This window comes from Hydra vulgaris, chromosome 04 (genome assembly GCF_038396675.1).
Source record: "Hydra vulgaris chromosome 04, alternate assembly HydraT2T_AEP".
Lineage (NCBI taxonomy): Eukaryota > Metazoa > Cnidaria > Hydrozoa > Anthoathecata > Hydridae > Hydra > Hydra vulgaris.
Window position 1 is genome coordinate 11,104,044 of NC_088923.1, and position 27,949 is coordinate 11,131,992.

At 29.5% G+C, this 27,949-nt stretch overlaps 1 protein-coding gene across 2 annotated transcripts; it reads left to right on the forward strand.

The window, feature by feature from the left end:
- The first annotated feature begins 7,014 nt into the window (after positions 1 to 7,014).
- On the forward strand, positions 7,015 to 13,005 carry LOC136079560 (uncharacterized). 2 transcript variants are annotated; one of them, XM_065795433.1, is made up of 6 exons: positions 7,015 to 7,401; positions 10,877 to 11,103; positions 11,236 to 11,466; positions 11,635 to 11,867; positions 12,496 to 12,655; positions 12,771 to 13,005. In XM_065795433.1, the coding sequence occupies exons 2-6, from the start codon at positions 10,878 to 10,880 to the stop codon at positions 12,977 to 12,979; spliced, it is 1,059 nt and encodes a 352-aa protein (XP_065651505.1). In that variant the 5' UTR covers positions 7,015 to 7,401; position 10,877; the 3' UTR covers positions 12,980 to 13,005. The 2 variants fall into 2 exon arrangements, with proteins under 2 accessions (XP_065651505.1, XP_065651506.1); XM_065795434.1 differs by lacking the exon at positions 7,015 to 7,401 and having other exon boundaries at positions 10,193 to 11,103.
- The last annotated feature ends 14,944 nt before the right edge of the window (positions 13,006 to 27,949 follow it).

A 27,949-nucleotide genomic window follows, 5' to 3' on the forward strand; every position in this document is an offset into this window, starting at 1 on the left:
TGATCAGAATTGGCCCCGTAAATCGTGTAATTTAACACCATTAGATTTCTTTTGATGGGGTTATTTGAAATCACAGGTCTATGTCAACAAGCCCACAACCACCCTTGCATTAAAGGAGGAGATTCAACGCAGCATCAACGAGATTCAACAAAAGAATGCGTATGTGCATGCAAAGCCGTGGAGGCCATATGCCTGATGTATTATTCCATAAATAACCCCATCCTATGTACTTCATGATTCAATAAAAAAATAAACAATCAAAAGACTGAAAACTATATATATATATATATATATATATATATATATATATATATATATATATATATATATATATATATATATATATATATATATATATGTATATATATATATATATATATATATATATATATATATATATATATATATATATATATATATATATATATATTTGTATAACGGGTGGTTACTAAAAATCCGGACTACCTTTACCTGAATTTTAAATGCCACAAACTAAATTATTTTTTTTCATGCTTATATCCATTTTAAAGCTTATTTAATTCTCTATAAGTTAATTTACTTGTTTTTAGATAATTAATAATAGTTAAGAAAATAATGATGACCAAGCAAGAAGAGGTAAGAAAACGGATTTACGAGTTCTATTTGAAAAATAAATTGCAAGGTAAAAAGTTCATAGTAGCTCACTTTAATGCTGAAAAAATTCCAAGAAGCACTATCTATGATATAATCAAACGTGTTGAGAATGATTCTGGGTACAAAAGAGTGCAAAAAAGTGGTCGTGTGGCCAAAATCATGACCCCAAAGGGTATCAAGCGCCTGAAAACCATATTTGATCACAGTGACTAAGTTTCGATGAGGCAAGCTGTTCGAAAATATGGATGCAGTCATTCACATATCATTAAAACTCTTGCCAAGTACACTGAAATCAAAAGTTATAAAAAACAGGGTATACCTCATCGACTAGAGAACCAGAATGAGCGAATCAAAACCGGCATTAATGGTATTTATCGTGATTTTAAAGGAAAATCGGTCATCCTTGACGACGAGTCTTACTTTACTCTGTCACACTCAACAATTAATGGAAACAGCACCTACTACTCTAGCAACAGAGACAAGACTCCACCAAGTGTTAAATATCGCAAAAAGCGCAAGTTCGAGCCCAAGGTGCTTGTCTGGCTGGCCGCTTCTGACAAAGGTATTTCAAAGCCATTTTTTATCCCCAGCGGCCTTGCAGTCAATAAAGCCATCTATGAAATTAATTGTATAAAGAGAAGATTGGTGCCGTTCATCAACGCTCATCATGCCGATGGTAATTATATATTTTGGCCGGACCTGGCGTCATCGCATTATGCCAAAACCGTGACCAACTGCTATGAGACTCATAATATTAATTTTATCAAAAAAGTTGACAATCCGCCAGCCGTACCGGAGTGTCGTCCAATAAAAGACTTTTGGGCTAATTTGAAAGACAAAGTGTATGAGAGTAACTGGCAAGCAAAAGACGTGAAGCAACTACAAACCAGAATAAAGCTTTGCCTGAAAAAAATTGACCTTAACCTTGTATTTTCACTTTTTGGGTCAACTCGTGTTAGAGTTGGCCGAATCCGAAAAAACAGACTGGTTGAAGACAAACTTAATTAAAATAAATAAATAACTAAAAACTCTTTTTAATGATATTTTTATTTAATCTCTACCATAAAAACTATGGGAGTAATTGCCCATGAAAGTTAGTCCGGATTTTTAGTAACCAGCCGTTATATGTCCTTCTTTTCCATAATTAATATTAGATTAAAGTTTCGGTAAAAAATGTTTAGTTTAAGGTTATTTTTTTTACCATACAGTTTTCTGCAAGAGCCAACTGTTTTTGCTATGAATAAGGCGGTGTGATGAAAAAAATTAACTCCCATAATAAATTAACTCCCGTAGCGTAAAAAATTAACCAGGGAGTTAATATATTTCTAAACAGACTAGCTCCCCTTGAAATAAATTAATCCCTGTCGGCGAAACAAATTAACTCCCCATAATATTTTAACTCCCTTGGAGCAACAACTTAAACGAATTACGAAAAAAGTATACCAACTTGATGTTTTCCTGTTTGTTTTTAAATCTGTTAATATGCTATTGATATGGGTATACACTGTGTAATATAAAGATATATATATATATATAAATTACGTTAGTGGGTAATTACACTGTTACTTATGGGACGCAAATAAACATTGCATTAAACCTATTGTTTTCAGTTGAATATTTTGAGCCAAATACTTGATCTACATAAATGACAATAAGTGAATTATTAATTTTTAACTTTTTATTAACTATAATAAATATTAATATAACAACATATGAAATAAATATTAATATAACAACAACAATAATGTTCAATTTCATCACATTCTCCCCGACATCTTTAAGTTTTAAGTAGTCAATTGTTTAAAGATCAAACCGATTTGGAGCCATGAGCTTTCAAGTTGATCGTCTTGGTAAAATATCATTTTCGACCTTATTGGACATGGCAGGTCAAGACTCACTGGATGTCGTAGGAAGATCCAATAACACAGTATCATCTGGTTTTTGTAACTGGTGTGCAGTCTCATCTGGTTCTTGTAACAGCTGTACAGTAGATTGTTCCAAAGAGCTCGCTGTTTTCAAGTTAACTGTAGGTGAGTCTTAAGTTTGAAACTGGTGTGCAGTCTCTTCTGGTTCTTGTAACAGGGTAAAAGGTGTGCAGTAGATTCGACAGTTGCTTATAACAGATTTCACAACGTTTACTAAGAATGGTAGGTTGCGAGAAGCAATCATTCTGGTAACACCAGGGTTGCATAACGAATTGTGTAAATAGAGTAGACAACCTCATTGCTGAAGAGTACATACAACTAAAAGTATCAGGTACAGTATTGTCTATTCCTTTTCGGTAAACAATGTCAAAGCTGTAACAAGAAAGCTAAAGACGCTGTTAATATATTTTATCATTCTTGATTTTACTCGTATTATTCTTATTAAATATAAACAATACAAATTGTTGATCAGTCAAAAGCTTGAAATGCTTCCCAGTTAGTAGATGGCACTAATGCGAACAGATTCTATAACAGTACATGCCTCTTTTTCAATAAGGGGATGTTTTAGCTTGGATCGATATAACAATTGAAAAAAAAAGCGACTAGTCTGCCATTTTGATTAAGAAGTCCTGCGATAGCTGTATCAGATGCATGGGTTTCTAATGGTTCATTATCATTAATAGAACACAAAGCTGGACATTTATATCTAGGATGCACAGTGTTTCCACAAAAGAAGCAAACTTTTTTTTGGAGGAGTTGTTACTGTTAGGAATGGCAGCAGATGTGGTGAGAATTTCTGTATTCTCATTAGAAACAGATACTGTAAAAGTAGGTCTTTGGTGAACTGAGGATAGGTAATCTTCAGAATATTTTTGATAATTTTGAGCAGATTCGTATGTTCTAGCTTTGTCAAACATAACCTCTAGTGTCATGTCTCAATTTTTGAGAGGCCATTGTTTGATTTCATTAGAAGCTATACCACTGATAAAAGAATCACGAATTGCTTCTTCCTGGTATTGTAATTGAGTAACTGCTTTAAAGTTACAATCTTTGGCAAGTATTTTAAGTGCTTGGATCATCCAATTGGATATCCATTGGATACATCCAAGTTGGATGTACTCAAAAATCTGATTAGAAAGAAAATTAGTTAGAATTCTAAGTTTGTCTAATATTCAAAAGTTCTAAATCATTGTTTAAATTCTTGGTTAATTGATGGTGTGCTTGGAGTTGATTCAAATTGTGCTGGTCGTAGAGCTTTTTCCATTTGTTTTTTGTTACACAATGATTAACAAATTAATAAAGTTGTTATGGACTCAAAGGATAAATGACAATAACAGAATTATTGCTTTTTAATGTTTTATTGACTAAAACAATAAGAAGAAATATTATATTAAACCAAATTATTTAAAATATATAAATATCCACCTTTTCAGGGAGTTACTTCATTTCGTGTCACCAGCCTATTTAGCTTTTTATAAAGCTAAATAATTGTTTTGCGCTTTAACGACTTTATTGTTTTTCGTAATGCTTCATTGATCATATTCTATTGAAATTAATTGTTTGAATCACTTTTCCTGAAGTTGTAAAGTCGTAGGCGCGTTTGAATTTTAAAAAATTTACTCTAATAATAATAAAGTTTAAATAATTTTTTCGAATCATTTAAATTTATTTTTGTTTCAAACTTCATAATATTTTGTATTATTTTATTCACTTATATATCACTAGCATGGTTAATATATGTGAAATGTCTTATTATAACTACGATTCAAAAATTACGTTTATCGACAAGATGTAGTCAAAACAAATTATTCTTTTTAACATATATACATATATATATATATATATATATATATATATATATATATATATATATATATATATATATATATATATATATATATACTATGCTATAATAGATATATATATATATATATTTTATATATATTTATATTTATATATATATATATATATATATATATATATATATATATATATATATATATATATTTGAATATATATATATATATTATAATAAGAGGGGGTTGAAATTTTTATATGGTCATAACTTTTGAACGCTGAGAGATAATACTATGAGACTTAAAAATTATCGATGAATATAAGTCTAGTTGAGAATAATAAAAAAAATATTTCATCAACTTGTTGCTCTCACGTTTGGGGCAGGTGTAGCAAAAATTTTGGGGCCTTTTTTGTTCCCAGCCTCCAATCATCGCAATTTTTTGCAAACCCTCATTATTTGACATAAGTATAAACGTAAATGTTTGGAGTTAGCTCCATGTCTGGAAGTTAGCTATATCAAAGATCAAAAAATGCTGGATCCGCCACTGATATATATATATATATATATATATATATATATATATATATATATATATATATATATATATATATATATATATATATATATATATATATATATATATATATATATATATTTATATATATTGTTAAAATATATTACTAAATAAATATACATATATATAGTATATATGTATATTTATTTAATAATATATTTTAGCGAAGGTTTTGCATTGACATCGCAAATGGCTGAGGTATTTTTTAACAGTGAAAAAGAAGGGAGAGAAAAAAGATAAACGAAGAAAGAGAAAATAAAAAAAAACATTTTTAAAATAAAAGAAAAAACAAACAAAAGCAATAAACAAAGTAAAAGCAATACAAATAATTTAAATAAATAAACTGAGGAGAAAAAAAAACAACAGGAAAAACACAATTAGAAACAAAATACAAAGTTTAAAGTTAAAAAAAGAAGTTTGAAAATGGAAAACAGTAATAAAAAATAACAAAAATATTAAATAAAGTTTTTATAGCGAACTTTACAGCGAAAAAAGAACAAAAAGAATTTTTTCAGTTAATTCTTTAAATTATTTTCATACATTGTTTATATTGTCTTGTAATTTTGTATGTATGCAATTAAATAATTTATACATAAATAATTGTATACAAAAATACATAGTGTTTTACTATGTACTTTTGTACGCTGTTTGGATTGTTTGTTGTTTTATTTTTTCAGACATTCTTGTTTATTTTTATTTTATTTTGTGTTTATTAGGCATTGTCATGTATTGCTTATATTATCATGTTTTTTTTTGTTCAATGTTTGTATTGTCCTGTCTTCTTATTTTTTCTTTTTAGTTTGTTTAATGTTGGTCATACATTTTAAAAGTTGTATATATTTTAAAAAGTGTATATCTGTATGTGTATGTATACATTTCTATGTGAGTGTATATAGGTGCGTATGTGTATTTCTGTATGCAAAAGTATGTGTGTAAATTGTGTACGCATATTTATACATCTGTATATGTGTATATGTATGTTTGTGTAAACACGTAGCAATATGTTTTTATATTTTTCGAAGCTTTTTTTTTTTAACTATATTTTTGTTATGTTTTTTTTATCAGTTTTGATTTTTTTATATTATTACGTTTAATGTTAAATTTTTTTTTTAATTTTTAATCTTTTTGTTATTGTTATTTTTATTATAATTATCGTTATCATTGGAATTATTATTTTTAATTTTATTATTATTTTTCTTATTTTCTTGTTTTCTATTTAAATAATTGCTTTATGTCATTGTTTATTGTTATGTTTTATCAGTTTTTTAATTGTTTGTAACAGTCTAACATTGTACATATAGCTATTTGTGTTTATAAAACCATGTAACTTATTATTTTTTTTATCATTTTCATTTTATTACTATTATTGTTATCATTATTATTAGTAGTAATGTTTTTCTATATTTTTATGTTGTGATTTTAATATTTATTTTTGTAAATATTATTATTATTATAATTATTATTATTATTTTAATCATTTTCATAAGGTGTTTACTTAATATTAGTAATATTACTATTTGTAAACAACTTTGAAATGTAACCACTATTTCAGAAATATATTGATTGATTATATATCATCGATGCATCGATGTCTACTTTTGGCAGATGTCGATTGTTACAGGCCGATGCATTGGTATCAGCCCTAAATTGGAATTTGTACTCTTTTTTTTATTTTTATTAATAAGTAGAGGAGCCCATTATGATAAAAAAATTGTTCAAAAAATATTTCGAAAGGTTTAGTGGTTGCAGATATGTCTATAAATTTTCATTTATTTATTGGAATAAAAGTATTCGATAAAGCAGTTATTTATTTATTTACTAAGTCAAAAAGTACAATCGAAACAAATGTAGACCCAAGTAGCAAACAATATTGGCGCGATATTGGCGCGATATTGGGTATCTTGGCCAATCTTGGCCAAGATATACAATATTGCGCCAATATTGGCAAACAATATTGCGCCAATATTGGCATATCAATATTGGCCAATATTAGCATACCAATATTACGCCAATATTGTTTTACTAATATTGGAATGCCAATATTGGCGCAATATTGGCATGCCAATATTGGCTAATATTGCTACGCGAATATTGGTGCAATATTGTTTGCCAATATTGGCCCAATATTGTTTCGTTATTATTATTCCAATATTGGCCAATATTGCCAATTTACATATTGGTACGCATGCGTAACATTATCTGATATTCATAAAGTCCTTTGGTTTTGTCCCTTCATGTCCACAGTACTCTTAATTAAACATTTACAGATTGAATCACGAGAAGAAGTGGTTGTAACTTATTTTGAAACAGATTGTATCACGAGAAGAAGTGGTAAAAGTAAAGAAATCCTTTTAGTTGAAAATTTACGGATTGTATCACGAGAAGACGTGGTTGTAATCAATTTAAAACGGATTGCATCACGAGAAGAAGTGGATAAATATTGCTATAATATAAGTATCAAAATTGAAATAGTAAGTTTACTTTTATATGAAAATACTTTGAGTTGGTTACATCTGTAAGATATAGTTTTTGCATTCTATTTACTGTTAAAGATATTCAATTAAGTAATAAATACGTCATATAATTTAGTAAATTATTTACACATTACTAAGTTCTTAAATTAATAAATTTTAAATAAAGTATTATTAAATTTAGATTTAGGTTAATCTACTCTTCATTTCTAATCTAATTTCTTTATTTGCTAACTATTATAAGGTTTTCAATTTATGTATAACCAATTACAATTTTGTAATACTGCCTATATTTGTTTTTTTGGTATAATATATTGAATATATATATATATTTATATTTATATATATATATATATATATATATATATATATATATATATATATATATATATATATATATATATATATATATATATACATTATTTTATTTTACTTTTTTTTAATGCTATAGTGTCATGCAATTTTATAGGTAATGAAAAAATCAATAAGTTCAACTCGATCTGCTAAATCACATTATATTAAAAGAGTAGTTAAGCAACATTTAAGTGAAATTCACTCAGCAAGTAATGCTGATAATAGGAATGAATTACTTAACTGTGACTTTGAAAAAGCGAAAAACTTTAGTGATGAATCTATTAATCATAATATGTTATCTCAAAACTCTTATAACAATTGTTTGGTTGAAGATACATTAAAATCCTTAAATGTTGAGTTTGGTGACATATCACATTTTGATGAAAACCAATCCTCAAATTTGACTATCAAAGCCGATGATGACTGTAATGTAACTGATGATGAGCAAGGCTATTATCCTTCTTGTTCCAGTGACAATGAAGAGGCTGAGGATGAGGTTACTTTGAAAGAACTGCTTGTTTGCTGGTCAGTCAAACACAACGTAACACATAGTGCTCTATCAGACTTACTAAAGATCTTGTCAAAACAACATCCAGATTTGCTCAAAGATAGTAGAACGTTATTAAAAACAAAAAGCAGTTCTGACATTATTATCATGCAAGACATGTATGGGCAAAAAGCAGAGTTTGTTTATTTTGGTTTGAAACATCAGTTAACTAGTTTACTAGTGTTTAACGGCATTAAAAGCTGCAAAGTTAATTTATTGTTTAGCATTGATGGATTGCCTTTGTATAAGAGCTCGGGAAAACAGTTTTGGCCAATACTTTGCAGTGTTACACTTGGCGACAATATTTATAAACCGTTTGTAGTTAGCATATTTTGTGGCAACAGCAAACCAAAAAGTTCAGCTATTTTTCTAGCTAGTTTTGTAGCTGAATTCAATGTTTTGAAGGAACAAGGTTTATTTATAGGTGAAAATCACTTTACCGTGCATGCTAAAGGCTTTGTGTGTGATGCACTGGCACGTGCTTTTGTTAAATGTATAAAAGGACATAATGGGTTTTATGGTTGTGAGCGATGCATTCAAAAGGGAACTAGGGTAGATAATAGAACTGTATTTCCTGATATAAATGCATTGAAGAGAACAGATGCTTCATTTGCTTTATTCCAACAAGTTCAGCATCACAAACCAGATGCAGTATCCCCATTGTTAGAGCTTAATATTGGTCACATCTCTCAATTCCCACTAGAATATATGCATCTAGTTTGTCTTGGTGCCACACGAAGATTACTTCTGCATTGAATTCGTGGAAAACGTGCTGTAAAAATAAGCACGCTAATTGCAGATATAATTTCAAATGGCTTGAAAAATTTTGCAGCTAATGTTACTGTTGAATTTGCACGTAAGCCAAGATCACTAAAGGACATTGATCGATGGAAAGCCACAGAGTTTCGGTTATTTTTGTGTTACCTTGAGCCTCTTGTGTTACGAAGCCATCTTACCAATAATCTGTAACAGCATTTTATGTTATTGCATGTTGCAATTAGTATTTTAGCTAATCCAAATATGTGCTGGACGCATGTTGATTATGCAGAAAAGTTGTTTAATATATTTGTCATGCAAATGCCAGAATTATATGGCAGCAGTTCCATAACCTATACAATGCATAGCCTTTGTCACATTTGTGATGACGTAAGACAGTATGGTTCACTTGATGAGTACAGTGCATTTCCTTTTGAAAATGCTTTAGGCATTATGAAACGATTGTTAAGAAGTGGCCATATGCCACTGCAGCAGTTGTGTCGACGTTTGTCAGAAAGAGTTGATAGCAACACATATGTTAGTCGCAACATGAACCTGATAGCAAGTTTGAAAAGGATACACAGCAACGGCCCTACGTTAGGATACTATGGAAAGCAATATCTAAAGGTTGAATATGCTGGTTTCTCATATTTTTCTGCAAATTCCAACAACTGTGCTTTACTTGATAATGGAAAAGTTGTCCTTATTGAAAATGTTATTGATGCTGACGATGTTATGATAATTACACGTGTTTTTGGACTAAAAGAAAATTTCTACACCTATCCTTGTGAATCTTCTTTGCTCAATGTTTTTAGAGTTAGTCAACTATCTGATCAATTTTTTGCTTTTCCAATAACTTCTATACTGAAAAAATGCCTATTATTACCTAGAGAAAATTATTTTGTTAGTTTTGCTTTACTTCATTGGGGCCACTAGACGTACTTGAAATGTTAGGACGCTATTCTAATGTTATATATTTCATTATTTTATAGAAAGAGATAATAATTTATTCACTAAAGTAGATTTTGCTTTCAGATTGAGTTTAAGTTTACAGTAGTTTTTTTTATCTTAAAAAGCAAATTTATACAATTCACTGTACATCTACTGCAATATGCAAGTTAACAAACTCTTTTTTTTTATATAAAAATGAATATGAAATTAAATAGTACCGATTAATTTTTATTTTTTTTAGTGTTGCATCTCAGCGTAGTTAAGGAGAGATCCTAACGAATAGCGTTTCTTAAACTCTTAATGTTATATATTTTTTAAAAGTAGATAGGCTTTTCATATATAATTTATTATTTTTTGTAAATCTTTTTTCAATCCAAGAATCAAACAAAATAAAATCACTGAAATATATAACACGGAAGGGCAGCATAAAACAGTTCAAACAAATGTTTTAAATATTTTCAATCTGAAAATGTCTCTTTTATTGAAGAGTATATAGTCTCCTTGTTTCCAGCATTAAAATATTTGATAAATCACCTCATAATTTACCTTTCCATATACCGTGAAAACATTTAAAACTCTTGCCCCATTGTAATTAGCTAAAACTTGAAACTCGTAGAAATTAAAATCACCAAACATTTTAAAACAAAATAAAACTGAGTTTCATGATTAAAAAAAATGAACCAATAAGAATGCACCCAAAAAAGATAGAACCTAAACAGTTTTATTTTTTTCGGCTCTTTCCTTAATTACGCTGATCACACAAGTGTGGAACCACTAAACTTAAAAAATTACTTATTTAATTATATTACTTTTTGAATTTTTTGAATTTTTTTTATTTATATACACATATTGTACGGTTAAATTAAGGATGGCAACCAAGTTTAAAAAATTTGCTGTTGCTGAATTTCTTGATGAAAAAAAAAAAGGTATGTGTGCCATGGACGTTATCTGTTCGTCATGGCTGATCAGTGAAAGTTTGGTGTGTTGGCCAAATCACTTACGATCATCTCGCCTTTCAGCTGCAATTCGGGAAGCCACACTTACTCCTGAAAGTAACTGGAAACATCTGAAAATAAGAATTCTTTATTATTCTGGTAATTGTCGTTGTTTACTATGTCATTTTTGCTTGTTTTAGTGTTTAGTCTTGCTTTGTCTTTTAGGTTACATTTGTGCAAGATGCTAATGATGTGAACAGCTATATTCATCTTTACTTTATATATTTTTAGACAGTTATGAAACTGCTTTAGAACAGATGGAAACATTAGAATTTACATCAAGTGCTAAAACGGCCGTTGAAAGTGACGACGAATATCCCGTGCCTCCAGCTAAAAAGTTAGCAAGTTGTAATGCTGTTCAATATATTGAACCATCTATATCGAACCATTATCAACCAATACCTCCCTCTCCTGACCAGAGCTTGGCTACTGTTGTGGCTGCTTTAGGCACCCGATTTGCTGGTAAAGAATTACATAGTTGGGTTATTTATTTGAATGTTTAATTGAATGTACTGTTTATACCTTTTTTTTCCTTTTTTTTTTGTGTGTTCTTAGATCTAATCTATTTGCTTTTTATTTAAGTCATAATCAATCATTCTTATTTATGTCATTTTACATATTTTATTGCAGCGTTTGAGAAGAAAAGTTTAGATCTGCTTGTGGGCATTCAATATGATTTGAAAAAAATAAACACTCGTCTAATCAATTTAGAAAAAGGTTTAGTGTTGCCTCCTACAGTTTGCAATCATAGCATAGCAGGACCATCCCCATCAATGCAATGGAATTATTTGCCGGTTAGAGAGGAAAAAGATCTTCTAGACCTGGATGAAAAATTAAGGAATAAAGACACCTATGAATCTTTGGTATGTATCAAAGAATTCAATAGTTTTTAGAAACAGTTCCATGTGCATTTAAAATTACCTTACATTTATATATACGATACATTTATTTTAGATATGGAATAAAATGCTTTATATAAAGTATACTTACTAAATTGTGTTGTGATTTTTAACTTTTATGCACAATTAGCTCATTTAGTAGAGCAATGAGTCTACTAATCTTAGAGTCATATGGAGCCCCACTTTAGCAACTTTAGGGCCCGCTTTTGTGTGTAGCAAAGACAACCAATGCTGGTGAATGAAAAATCTGTTAATATTGTATAACTGTGGGTAAGGGTATGAGAAGCTCATAAACCTGAAAGGAATTTTGTACGTTTTTTTTCCTAGTGTTATTATCACTTAATAAAACATTTATGAAAATTTGCCATCTTGATCTGCAAATCAGGTTGACCTCATGGGTCTATTAGTAACAAATTGCTTTTTTTCTTCTATATCATATTTAAATATCACATTATATATAATCATATTGTCACATTTGGAAACCTGTATGAAACACACACATTTATGTAACCATTCATCTTTTTCAAAATCAATTACATTTATTTTTTATTTTTTCTTAAATAATATGTGGTTTTTTTTTTTATTATTTAAGATGAACTTCCTTGCATCGGTTGGAGGAGACGATTATAAGCAACTCACTACGGCTATCTTAAAACAGCTAATGGCCAAAGAAGTATGTTTGCTATATTCATTGTATGGCAGAAAACAAAAGAAATCATTTTCGGCACTTACGTCATGCAAGGTGGTTATAGGTAATTTAAATAATTATTTATCCTCTTATTCCTTTAATTTACAAATTTAATAATATGTAAAATTACATTTTATTTATGTTTTATTTACCATTATTAAATTTAAATTTGTTTACAGCTGCCATAAAAAAAAAGTTTGAAAATGCTAATGACAAAAACATTAAAGAAAGAATTGGTAGCTTTCTGGCCACGGCCATTGATAGAGACGGTGGAAGAAAGAATAGAACCACAACTGAGCCACGTCCACTATTGAGCGATGAAAATGATTTTCGACAAGATATTGAAGTTCAATGTCCACTATTTGATAGTGAGACTATAATGCAATAGTGTGTATATATATATGTATGTATATATATATATATATATATATATATATATATATATATATATATATATATATATATATATATATATATCTATATATATATAAAGAAAAGTGTTTTTAAATAGCGTTGATTGTTATATTTTGTTATATTTTGATTTTCTTTCTTTTTTTCATTTGTATCAGTTGGATATAACCATTAATAAATTTATTATTAGATTTTAAAAATCTTGTTTTTTAGAAGGGTTCCTATATTGTTGCCTCCTTGACATTAACTCAAGTTTACAATCTAATAGTATTCGTTATTCTTTTGGGCTAAACAATTAATTGCTTAACCCAAAAGAATAACGCAAATTGGTACTATAGTACAGTATTTTAATAAAATACAATATTGTATTTTATTAAAATATACATATAAAATAAAAATTTATAACAGACAATACAATAGTTTACAATATTGGCATAATATTGTAAACTATATTACGCCAATATTGGTCAGTATTAAATCCCCAATATTGGCGTAATATTATTTACAATATTGTGCCAATATTGTAAACTATATCGCGCCAATATTGCAATGTCAACATTTTGCCAATATTGGCCAATATTGATTTAACAATATTGGCGCAATATTGTACCGCCAATATTGGCCAATATTGATTTAACAATATTGGCGCAATATTGTATCGCCAATATTGGCAAAATGTTGACATTACAATATTGGCGCGATATAGTTTACAATATTGCGCCAATATTGTAAACAATATCGCGCCAATATTGTTTGCTACTTGGGGAACAAATAAATGTTTCAGATAATGAAGTTGTTTCAAAAACATTTCTTTAATCAATAATACTTACTAGTTTTGTAAAGAAAATTAGTTTAACCCATTTTCAGTTTAAAAAGAAAAATGTTGAAGTTTTCTTTTGACATGTTTAAGGCTGATCACAAACAAACTTCAATCAAAGTTCAATTTGGTGGATTCAAAGAGAAAAGTAACTGTGAAATTACCTATGGAAGGATAAATATTTACAAGGCTATAATTGGTAGGATATTACCTTGATTTTAAGTGTTAAAGTTTAATTTTAAGTGTTTTTTTCTCTTTAATGGCTGCCGTTGAAAATAAATGAATTTAGTTAAATTCACAAAAAATAGGCGTAAAACTTTCCCTGAACAAATCAGAAAATAAAATAAATAAGTTTACATGAAAACTGTAAACTTCAAGTATTCTTATGAAATAATATAAATTGAAAATTTTCTTTCCTCTTTTCGCTACAGTTTTATTTGCTTGACTAAATTTGAATATTTTTGCATTTATTTTCTTGAATCGATTAAGCGCTATTATGCCAAAGCAACAGACAAAGTAACTCGTATTTAATTAGCCTCCTGCTTGAAGTATGCACCTCATCGTTTAAATGGATGTAAACGGAAATCCTACAAGCACGAAAAAAAAGATGAAGAAGTTAATAAAAGAAGGTGATAAAGAAAATCAAAAAGATGATACCTGTGAATTAGGCGACGTTGAGTGAAACAAAACGAAGCTAGCTGCGAAAATGAAAAATAAATTCTTACGCCAACTCGTAAAACTTTTAAAAAAATACATTTTAGTAAATTTTTTACGTGCTATCTTTCGAAAAAGTTTAAAAAATGTAACTTAAGTTCAACATTGTTTTTTTGATGTTGAATCAATGTTGATATTTCAACGCCGCTATCTTAATTCCAAATCAGCGACTAAACCAACGTTAATTTATTGACGTTGAGTGAATGTTGATATTTCAACGTCGATTTTTTGCTTCCAAATCATCGCTTAAATCAAAATCCTAAAATCAACGCGTTTTCAACGTTGAATCAACGTTAAAATGCTTACTGGGTATAGATCTGTTTCTTTAACATCAGTAGTCATTAAAGTCATGGTTAAGATAATTAAAAATAAAATGATGAAATATTTAGTAGAAAATAAGTTAATAAAAACCAGCATGGGTTTGTTAATAATAAAAGTTGTGTGACAAACTTATTGGAATCTCTAGATTTATCACAAGTTCAATAGATAATGAAAACTATAATGAAAATAAATGGTTGGGAAATAATAATTTTATTTCTAGATTTTGCCGAAGCGTTTCACTCAGTTCAAATTTCAGATTCAGTTGATCACGAAAGATTATTGTTCAAATTAGATACTCGAGTAACTAATCTGAACAATAATTTTTCGTGATCAAATGTTTATTTTCTATCGTTTATATGTGTTCTTAGCTATATTAGTTATTGTAACATTGCCTGGGCAAGCACTTCTGCGTCAAAACTCACGTGTATCTTAAAAAAAAACAAAAATAAACAAGCCGCCTTAAATTAAACGCTAATAAATCCACCAGTATCGATCCACTGCTTATATCTTTATTGATAATAAATATCAAACAAAACATTCATTTCTTAATTATCAGGTACCAAAAACTTTGTTAATAATAGTAAAGCTACAATTTCAATTCAAACTTTTAAAAGTATTTTTAAAAAACAGTTACTTGATTACAACGTATCTCAAATTCTTATTTTTTATCTTATTTTTGATTTTTTTTTTAAATATATTTGCTGTTAATATAATAAGAAATATAATTACAAAGAAACGTTTACATACAAAAAAAGTGGATTTATAGAAAAAAGGCAGGGGCTCAAAGAAGATATGAAAGAACTAAAGTCACCACAATCTTTTCATAGAGGCCCCTATGTGGGCAAGTTAAAATAAAAAAAGTTAAAAAAACTTTGTACATCTCCAATATAATAAAAAAGTTAAAGCTTGCATAAATATTTACATTAAACCAAGAAAGTAAATAATATCAATATAGTTTTAGAAATAGTCATTTAAATATACTGGCAATCTGTTAAATATCAAAATAAGAGCAAAATAAACAAGTAAAAAACTAAGAATAATGGAATTCGATTTTCATTTCGAAAAATTAAGAAAATTATTTATTACAAACTTAAAGGAATTTAACGATTTTATCGAATTCAAATTTTTTGTTTTTTGAAAAGTGTTCCATAGTTTTGGTCCTCGGTATGATATTCCATATTCAGAATACTTACTACTAATTCTTGGCAATTTATAAGTATTTTATTGGTTCATTTTAAGAAAATTTTTGTTTACTTTTTTCGTAAATTTATCATTAAAATTATTTGGAATTAAGCTGCTATTACATTAATACTTAAAAATTAGTTGTTGGTAAATATTTGTTTCACTTATATTCATCATTTGCATGTCTTTCATTAATGGTTTTACATACTAGCCCCATGTAATATTGGAATAGTATATGAGACAATGTATTAGGCCAAAATATACGTTTCAGAAATAAAAATAAAAGTTTCAGACTTTCTAATGTTACATATGTACAAATTCGGTACATCAAACCAATTGTTTTATTAATTTTTGATTGAATATAATTTACATGGAAAAGCCGTGATAAATTTTCATCAATGAGAATTCCTAAGAATTTTATTGAATCATTTTTACTAATTAGCGTATCATTTAAAATCAAATTAGGTAATTTTAAAAGAAGTTTTTCATCTTGTGATTTCTTATGAAATAAAGTATATTTTGTTTTGTCTACATTGAGTGAAAGTTTATTAGCTTTAAACCATTCATCGATATTCTTTAATTCAAAATTTATGCCAGAATAGAGCGAACATTATTGAGTTAAGCTTCGCTAATGCATTATTTAAATCATTTACATAAATCAAGAAAAAAAATGGACCAAGAATTGACCCTTGTGGAACTCAACATAAAATTTTAAGTTGTTCTGATTGCTTACTAACACATATTGTTTTCTTTCAGTGAGGTAGCTTTTTAACCAATCATAGGTTTTATTTATCACTCTGTAGTGTTTTATTTTTTCTAAAAGAATGAGGTGAACAAATGCTTTTGATGTCAATAAATAATCCTAGAGTGAAGCTATTATTTTCAAATTCTTTAGCAATTTGGTCTACCATTTCAATTATTGCGTGTTCTGTTAAATGGTTTTTCCGAAAACCAAACTATTTTGTGTAAAATAAATTATTTTCATTAAAATGTTTATAGATTCTATTAAAAATTACAAGTTGAAATATTTTTGAAAATACAGAAAGTACTGATACAGGTCTATAATTAGAGATTTCAGATTGATCATTATTTTTGTAAGTTAGACATACTTTTGCCAACTTTAGTGCTTCCGGGAAAATCCCTTCGTATATTTTTTAAGTTTTCTTATAGTTAATGTGAAAATCAGGGAGAAAAGTTGTATTTCTGAAAAATGTTTTTTTTCACTCTACCCTACTGTAGGGTATGGAAGGGTTAGATTTTGGCCTTAACGGCTTTCTGATAACTAAATTTACTCCTAACATAAGAATATAAGTTTAAAAAGTTTAAAAACTGCCATTTTTTTTAACCAGCCGATAGCTTATCGCAGGGTTTAACGGAGAGGAGTGAGTACGGCTGCTTGAAGGCTTGTTTATTAATGGTATTGCTTCATTTTTAAAAATGCAATTGTAAAGTTTCTTTTAGTGTTGTTATTAGCTTGGTATTTGGAACAATTTCAAATAAAATCACCAATTAGTTAGTTAAATTTCTTTTCATGGATACTTTTATTAGGGTAGATAAGGGTATTATGAGCACCTTAAGCAAAAATTGAAATATTCTCAAAAATAGTTATAATGGAATCAAACTTTTTTCAAATAAACAAATTTTAGGAATTACTACTCATGATACACATTAGCGATCGATCGAAATTCTGTTTCGGTATCGATCAAAATTTCCTTTTGAGCCGATACCGAAATTTCGGTTTTGATACTTTTTTATAAATTCGGTAAAAAGCAAATTTTCGGTTGAAAAACATACCGAAAACCGAAAAATTTGTAAGATTTTAAATTTTTATCTAATTTAGGAGAAAACTTATTTTTGAGAATTTTCACAAAATATTTTTAGAATTTTTACAAAAGTTTTGAGAATTTTCACAAAATATCTCGAAAAAATCTTGTTTTGCAGAGAAAATCTGCCAGTTGTTAACTTTCGCTTTAACTTATACCGCCAACTTTTGTATTAAAATCTCAATTTGTGATACGCGTGTAATCACTATATACTATTGCTGAACTTAATACTGCTGTTACCCATTCGTGCGTGTTTGATACGGAGTTTTTAGCATGTTTGGCCTTTTAATATTTTTCTTTACATTCTTGACCACACAATGAGGTATTCTTAAATCTTTATAGTCTGTTAATATCTGCGTAATCAGTAATAAGATCGATAACTTTTTAATTTCTGTAGTAATGGAAAAACCTTATGTTATTTTTAAATCAGTATAGTAACTTTTAAAGTCAGGTAATTTATTTAATTCATGCATTTTTATCATAATACAATTCAAGTCCTTTGTCAATTATATCTAAAGTTTATTAATCTATATATTAAAGAAGATGATGCTCTTTTCAAAGGTCAAACTCTTTATAAAGTTGGTGTTTATCTCCAAAACTCTTGCATCTCACACTGTCAACTCTATGTTGCATGTTCAAGAACAAGATCGTTTAATACCTTATTTTTAAAAAATTACAGAATACTTGTTTGCTTTTATTATACTAAACATCAGGTCGATTTGATCATTTGTTTGTTAAAGTTGATAAATTCTCATTACAAGGTATGTCATTAAACAAATATTACAAAAATGAGATTTTATTCGTAAATGTTTCTAATTTATATATTTTTTATTTTATAAGGTAAGTGTGGGTACTAAGGCCCACATAACAGACTTTTAGTCATCTAGGCTTTAAAAATTAAGTTTAAAAAAATATTTTTGATTACTGCTTAAGATTAATTATTCCTTGATGTAAAAATGATATCTGCATATTGAGAAATTAATTATAACACAAGTTATTCATGTTTTTTTAACATGCCTTATTACCCCCTATGGAGGTAATAAGGCCGATGTAAAAAATACAAAAAAGAAAAAAAGAAAAAACAGAAAAAAGTTAGGAAACTTTCTTTTAATGCATAGTTTATGTCATATTTATAAAATAATAAGTAATCTTGCATGTTTAGGGGTAATATACTTCAAAAGAACCAATTTTTTATGCAGCAGTGAATAACAGAAAATTAAAAAATTCAATAAACAAATGTTACAAAGAAAATCGTTAATTTTTACAGAATGGACATACTAACTCTTCCTCATCTTCAGAATCATACCCCATGCACGCCTCATGGTGCCATACTTTACATTTACAAGTTTGTCGCATACTTTGCACAGACTTTTGCTGACACAACGAACAAAAGCAACCATTCACATCCACACTTACAGACTTACTTTTCTTTCATTTGCTTTTCCTTTGCCCTTATTCTTTTTATTAACAGCTTTAGAAGTGGAAGGTTGAAAACCTTCGTTAGGGCTTTAGCAACATGGTTAAAACTTTTTTTGCGGCCAACCATAGCCATATTTTTCTTTTTAATAGGACTCCGCATTAAATCAGTGAAACTTGCATTAAGATTCATTTCGGGTTGATCGACTGGAGCTGTTGAGGGACTGGGTTGATCGACTGAAACCATTGAGAGACAGGGTTGGGCAACAATTTCTACGTATATACTATAAAAACTTTAATGATTATTTTTAATTACTGTTTATAAGTAAAGCATTAAATCATTACTTACTTTTTTAAAGTATAGAATCTATTAATTTCAACAACGTTTTTGTTATTATCATTTAACAGCGATTTTATTTATTTACACTAAACTAAAGCTTGTTGTTTATTGATTATTTTAATTACTTTTCTTAACGATTTCTTTTATTTACGCTAAACTAAAGTTTAGCGTATTTCTTTTATTATTACCGCTGACCTCGTGTTTGGGTCTTAGTACCCGATTTTTAGTGGGTTTTATTACCCGCTTTGGACCTGCCACGTTTATCGATAAAGTATCCTTTTGTTTCAACGCGTGCATAAATATTACGTACCTTAAAAATTAGACTTGAGCAATTATTGACGGAACCAACGAAGTAATCTCGCTTTGTCAAACGCACGGTAAAGAAAGGCTGATTTTTTTTTCTGCCAGTGATAAAACCAGATAACTTAATATTTTAATGCCGAAAAAAGTTTCGCATTTTATATTTTCCCGTAGCCTGGACCAGTGGGCCTTATTACCCGCTGGGCTTTAATACCCACACCCACTTTACATTTAATTATTTTTATGTGTTATTTATTATTTTTATATGTTAAAGTTATATGGGTTTGTGAGTGTGATAGTATCTTTTATATATGAAGTGATTCTATGTAACATAGTATGTTTGTGATGTGTTATAATGTTATGTGTTTATAGTTTGTAAGTGGTTATTACGTCGTTTGGCTTAGTTTACAGCAAGAGTGTTGATCTTGCTAGCCAAGTGGTGTACTTTGCTATAATGTGACTTGGTTTGTTGAGAGCAAGAATGTTGTCCATGCCAGTAAAGTGGTGTACTCTCACGATGAAATACATAAATTAAATCTGTATGTAGTTACTGTATTCACAAAATGTGTTGAAAAAATATTGTTGGAAGAATGTGTTAAAAAGAAATGTTGAAAAGATATATAGTGTTTTAATATCTAATTTTTTTTAATATTTATAATTTTAAGTAAATTTTATTGAAAAGATATATACTTCATTAAATATTTATATACAGTACTTTTTAAGTAAATTTTGTTGAAAAGATATATACTCTGTTCATTTTTGTTAACAATTTTTATTTTTTTAATTAAAAAAAAAAATTTGTTTCAAAGATTTACACTTTTGTTGATAAATAAATTTTATTAAAAAATGGGCTTCCTTTTTAATAATAGCTCCTCCCCATTTAAATATTTAAAAGTTTCTATTTTCCTTCATTAAATATGTTTAACTTAAATTTATTGTTTTTTTAAATAAAATTAAGCATACAAAGTGTTATAACATATGTTTTAGGTAGGGATTGCAACCCGCATAGCGGGATCCCGCAAAAACTACTGCGGGATCCGCGGGGTTTGCGGGATTTTGAAATTATTGCTTTTAAACAAAAAAAAGTAAATTCTTTTAAACAAAGACAAAAAGACAAAAAAGATATCAAATTAAAAGTGTTTAATGTATTTGCGAAACAAATCCATTTAAAAATTTATCATACAATGCGCAATGAAGTGTTTACTGAGAAACTTCTATACTATATGCAAATACGACGATACTGAGTCAGGATTGCTTGAAATGTTTTATAAACTGTCTGAGAAACGATGTGTTATTTATTAAATAATTAATAGAAATTTATCAGAAACATTCTAAGTTTGTCAACATTTTTATTTTTACTTCTAATATATATATATCTTCAGCTATTAAAATATTTTTCTTAGCTATAAATATAAAAAAATCATTCAAAAATACACAATTATTTAGCAAAACATTAGTCGAACTCGTTGAAATTTTTTTTTGTTTGGTTAATGTTGTTTTATAATAATGTTTTGTTTTGTTTATGTTTAAATTTTCGCTAATGAGTATGTTGAAATTTTTGTTAACGAGTATGTTGAAAACGTGAAATTGAAAACGTGCGTGCATAACAATAAAAAATATACTTTTAAAAACTACTTTTTAAAAATTATTTACACCAAGATTTTAAAACAAAAGTACCAACTAAGCATGTCGCAAATTAAAACTATATGGAATTATTTAAAAAAAAGTTGTATAGAAGAAATGTTCGGCTATTTTAAAAATTAGTCAAAGTACAACTAAAGGGTTGTTAACCATTTAAAAACTAAACATGGCACCGATTTAAAATCAAACGTTTTACAACAAGACGGAGCTTCAACTTCAAAACAGCATGAATCAGTTAAACTAGAGCCTAAAATATGCATCGACTGCGAAGACGAAGAAGTAGTTCTATCTAAAAGGGTCAGAACGATAGACACGTTTTTCGCAAAAGAAATTTCTATGGAAAAAATGGTATCGCGCATGGTTGCTAAAGATGGCTTTACATTTAATAGTTTTTGCACATCTTTAGATTTTTGGTATTTGTTTTCAAAGAGTGGTTTTCGGCTCCCTACTTCACCTAATACTATAAGATCGATGGTAGTTAAATTCTCAGATTCTGTAAAAGCCGATATAATGCAAAAATTCATATAACTAAAAAAGCAAAATCAAAAGTTTTCAATAACGTTTGACGAATGGACATCACAAAATAGTCAGATATACTTAAACTTAAATGTACATATGGAGGCGAAACACTTTAATCTTGGATTGGTTCTAATCCATGGATCGTGTAATGCAGAATATTGCGTCAAGTTAGTTGCAGGAAGGCTAAATAGCTTCGATATTGACCTCCAAAAAGACATTATCGCCATGACCACTGATGGAGCAAGTGTGATAGTGAAAGTCGGTAAAATGATGTCTTGCTATCAACAACTATGTTATGCTCATGGAATATCAATAACATGCAGTTAATGATATCTTATACAAGAAAAACAACGGAGAAGTCGATGAATCGTTGACTAGATATGAAAATTGTGAAGAAGAAGATGAATATGGTAACACTGATGATGATGAAGTTATAAATAAAGAATATGGTTTGACAATAATTTTGGACCGACCATCTGCTGAATTGGTTAGCAATTACAAAGATCTCACGAAAAAAGTGAGAAAGATTGTGAAAACTCTCCTGTCAAAAATGATACATATTTACAGAAGTATATCCTACAAGAACACGGAAAAAGCTTAAGTAACAAGAACACGGAAAAAGCTTAAGTTGATTCTTGATTGTAAAACTAGGTGGAACAGTATGTTCGATATGTTAGAAAGATTTCATAGACTAAAAGTGTGTATTGAAAAAGCCTTGATGTTGGATCAGAAATTCGTTTCACCCAAGAAGAATAGTCCCAAATCAATGACTTAATTATTTGCCGGGCACCACTAAAACTTGGTCTTGAACTATTATGTAGGAGAGAATCGAACTTTGTCACTGCGGAAACAACTTTTCAATTTATGTTAGATAAATTACAAAAGCAATCATCACTTTTGAGCATAGATTTAACCGCGGCACTTCTTTAGAGGTTTACACAACGTCGTAATAAGAATTTAAATGAACTACTAGTTTACTTACAAAATCCTAAAAAATATGAACGAGAAATTAAAAGAAAATGAAAATACTTTTTGTCGAAAATAATTTTTGACATAATTTTTGTCAAAAAGAACCGTTATGCGTCAAGAAATAAAAAAAATATTGACAAGAGTTTATACAATTAAATGAAATGAAGACGAAGAAAATGAACTCGAAGAAAAAGAAGCCGTAGATTCTATTAACAATTCCCAAATACTTACTCCTACTATTCTATCGCTGAAAAAAGAATTGGAAAATCAAATACAGAAAGACAAGAAAAGCTGGACAGAAAATGTAAAGGAGATACCAAATTTAGATTCTTTAGACTTTGATAAACTATTGAAGCAGGAAATGTCTGCCTATGAAAGTAACGTAGTAAGAGACAAGTTTCTAGATATAGCGCGTAGTTACTTGATGACCATACCACCAACAAGCGTAGAGGCCGAGCGAGCTTTTTCAGCTGCTGGTTATATATGCAGTCCTTTGAGGAGTAGATTAAGTGATGATACTTTAGGTAGGGTCTGTTTCTTAAGAGCGCATTTCTTACAACGATTTTCTCATATTTGATATTTAAAAAAATAAATAAAGCTAACAGACGTTCTACGTAAAGCTAAAAGGTGTTCTACGTATTTTGGCTTATCTTTTTGTTCATTAAATGTTAAGAATTGTATTGATTTACAAATAAACTGTTATTATTTTTGGCTGTATTTACCTAATGTTATCAATTTAATAAGTTGAGTATATTTTTTTCGAAATACTTGAAAGAAAAATACAATTATCATTTCGCCTTTTATAATGTGCATAAAAAATCTACCAATCCCGCGGGATCCGCACAGAAATTAAAAACTTCCGCGCGGATCCCGCGGGATTAAAAAGGGTACGGGATTGCAATCCCTAGTTTTAGTAACTCTCATTAAATTTTCAGGACTTTTTTTATAGAGAATATTTTCTCCAAAATAATTTTTAAATGTTTTACATATTAGTCAAATTTTGATTTTTTTTTTTCAATCTTAAACTTTATTTATATTCATCGACAAATTTCAAATTTGATTCAATAGCCTCTTGTTGATCGGTTTTTATGACTTTATAAAGTATACAGCTCCCTCAATTTGAGGGAAGTGTAAACTTTATAAGATCATAAAAACCGAACATCAAGAGATTATTGAATCAAATTTCAAATTCGTCGATGAATATAACTTAAGTTTAAGATTGAAAAAAAAAAAAATTCAAATTTGACTTGTTGCCCTCCTATTTGGGGCTGGGGGGGGGGGACCAACGTTTTAGGGTTTTTGTTGTTCCTAGTCTCCATTCACCGCAATTTTTTACATTTTTTGTTATTCACCTCCTCAAGGCCATGAAGGCCACTACAGATGAGGAGGCTACTCAATAGTGGTTATAACCCTCTCTCAACTCTATAACTCCGAAACACGAACCTCGACGAACAAGGTTCTGCGCGGAGAAACAAGTTGAGCGCGGTACTACCAGCGACGTGGTGGGAATCGAACTCGGAACCTCTCGCTTCTGAAGCGAGCGCTTTACCACTACACCACTACCGCATATATATATGAACATACTTAAATATGGAGTTTTCTTCTATATAAACAGTATCGGAAAAAACGAGTGCAACCAAATAATGCTAATTTAGTTTCTTTATATAAAAGTGCTGCATTTTTTAAATTTAGAGAAACAACTATGTAACTGTTTAGAGACAAAGTTCTTCAAGTTTTATTCATCACAAAGTTCATTATTTGTACACGAAAATTAATAAATTAATCAAAAGTATTAAAAAAAGTTGATTTCCTTCTGGACAAAGCAAGTGCAACTCGACAAAATGTTGACCAAGCTGTATTTCACTATCAATATTTCGTGGCAAATCCTTTGTTGTCGATCACAGCCTTGCATCTTCGAGGCATAGATTCGATCAGGTGATCAATGAAACTTTGTGGAATCGCTGCCCAGGCCTTTTGGATTTGTTCAAACAGTTGATCCTTATTACGAACACCTTCACGATTAATTCTGCGGCTGACGATCTCCCACAGGTTCTCGATAGAGTTGAGATTCGGAGATTGAGGCGGCCAATCCATCACCGATAGGTGGTTGTCTTGAAACCACTGCTTGACTACTTTTGCAGTGTGTTTCGAATCGTTGTCTTGCTGAAAAACCCATTTTATTGGCATATTCCATTCAGCATGAGGTAACATAACATCTTTCAGGATATTTTTATACATGAAACGGTCCATTATTCCATCGTTTCGATGTACTGGACCTAGACCGTTAGCAGAAAAACACCCCCAGACCATTACATTGCCTCCACCATGTTTGACGGTCTTATGGCAGTAACATAAATCGAGGCGTTTTCCGGCCGGTCAACGTACATGGCAAATGCCATCGCTCCCAATGATGTTGAACTTCGATTCATCACTGAACAGGACAGTTCGTCATTTCTGCACATTCCAGTCAATATGAGTTGTAGCAAACAGGAGTCTTTTCTTCTGGTTTTTCAGTGAAATCAGCGGTTTCTTTGCAGGGCGTCGAGAAAACAATCCGGCTTCAACAGCACGTCGTCTGATTGTTCGGTCCGATAAAGGCATCTCTAATTGCTTTTGTATCTCGACTGATGATATCCAGGGATCCCTCTTGACTGATCTGAAGATCATAGAATCCTCTCTAGAAGTGGTGGAACGCGGTCTTCCACCTTTGTTATCTGCTGCCAACTTCCCCGTAGAACGATATTTGGAACATAGTCTTGATGCCGTCCATTTTTTCACGCGATATTTATCACAAATACTTTTTTGTGACATTCCAATTAAGTAATCGCCAATAATTTTCTTTCTTAGTTCCAATCCAAGACTGTCGGGAGCCATTTTTGCACTTGAAGTCATAAAAATAATAAAAATAAATAATCACGCTTCTCAAGGCTTACCGTGTTACATTTACCTTGTGATGATACAATAATGCTCTGTGGAACACAACGTCTTGAGTGGATGTGGACTGTATTGATGTAATGAAACACTTGTTGTATTTCACTTCTTGTATTGATGTTCTTCGATAAAACACTTTGATAAAACTCACTTCGATAAACTGTCTTGATAATACTGACTGATTGACTTCCATATACTGACTGAATTACATGTCGATTTACATGTCTCTTATATAGTAAAATGAACCTGTGTGAACCTGTTCTGGAAGATTCTAGATGCTTCTTTTCGACGCTTCTGGATGCGTCTGGATGCTTCTGAATGTTTCTGGATATTTCTGGATGCTACTGGATGCTTCCAGATGCTTCTTCTGGAAACTTCTGGAAGCTTCTGCATGCTTCTGGAAACTTCTGGATACTTCCTTTAATTATTAAAAAACTTCCGTGACGTTGACACGGACCAGACTTTAGAAAATGAAACAAACCAAAAAAGTTGCACTTGTTTTGTCCGCTGCAAAATGGCACTTGTCAACGAAATTCTGCCTGTGTGCTGTCACCTATAGCTGATTGCTCATGTCATGGCATGCTATGACTCCAGACTCCTGAACTGTTTGCTGTGGTAGTATAGTTCGTTTCATTTTTAAGACATGTAAAATTAGGAACACTTTTTAGCATTGTTCGATGTTGGTTGCAAATGTTTTGTCCAATACTGTATATATATATATATATAGTTATTAATGTATGTATGTATATATATATATATATATATATATATATATATATATATATATATATATATATATATATATATATATATATATATATATATATATATATATATATATATATATATATATATTATAAGCAACAAAATAGAAAGCTGAAGTAGATAATGAAAACAAAGAATCTACTATAGTGTATGAGTGCAGCTCTAGCTGTATGGAATTAAATAAAAAACTTGAAACAAGCCATCAAAAAACTTGGATTTAAAAAAAAAGCTAAAAATTGTTCAACGAAAGTGTAGCAGAATGAAAAAAGCAGTAATTTCCATCAAGTCTGTGGTTAAAAGTTTGAACAAAAACATAATGATTTCCCAAAACTGTCAAGAAATGCTTTTAAAGACATTTTCTGTGGTACAAAGAGCACTTATGCAAAAAATTGTTACTGGTAAACATTTTAAAAAGGGGAAAAAATGTCCCCCTGAACTTAAGGCATTTGCATTGACGTTGCAATTTTATTCTACAAAAGAGTTGGTGCAAAAAATATTTGATTTTGTCTTACCTTGCCAATCACACATTCGAAAATGGTATACAAAAATTGATGCGAATCCTGGTTTTACAAAACCTGCATTCGAAGCTATAAAGATAAAAGTTGAAGAAGCAAAATGTAAAGATAAAATAGTAGTTTGCTCTCTCATGTTGGATAAAATGAGCATTAAAAAGCATATATCATGGGACGGTGAAAAATACAGTGGTTACGTTGATCTTGGCTATGATATAGACGATGACTCAACACCTGTAGCAAAGGATGCATTAGTTTTTATGGTTGTGTTGGTGTTAATGGTCTCACTGGAAGTAAAAGAGCTAATCTCATTAGATTCTGTATTCAGCGTTTGTCTGATGTTGGTGTCAAAGTTGTATCAATTACTTGTGATGATCCGACTTGCCAATTTAAAATGCTGGCAGAACTTGAGGCTTCATTGAAAGTTACTTATATGGTACCTTCATTTTCACATCCACTCATAGCAAATAAAATTTTTTTTGTTCTTCTTGATGTATGTCATATGCTAAAACTGATGAGAAATACATTAGCAGAAAAAGGTATTTTGTTTGATTCAGAAAAAAACCAATATGCTGGAAATATATTAAAGATTTACACAACCTTCAAGATACGGAGGGTCTGAGACTTGGTAATAAACTAAAATCTCATCATATAGATTGGAGACAACGGAAAATTAAAGTTAACCTTGCAGCTCAAG

What these genes read in the sequence shown, in the direction of transcription:
- LOC136079560 (XM_065795433.1), top strand. Translation starts at nt 10,878, where the DNA reads ATGGCAACCAAGTTTAAAAAATTTGCTGTTGCTGAATTTCTTGATGAA. An exon ending in AAGAATTCTTTATTATTCTG is followed by an intron (nt 11,104 to 11,235) that starts GTAATTGTCGTT and finishes ATATATTTTTAG; the next exon opens with ACAGTTATGAAACTGCTTTA. An exon ending in GTCATGCAAGGTGGTTATAG is followed by an intron (nt 12,656 to 12,770) that starts GTAATTTAAATA and finishes ATTTGTTTACAG; the next exon opens with CTGCCATAAAAAAAAAGTTT.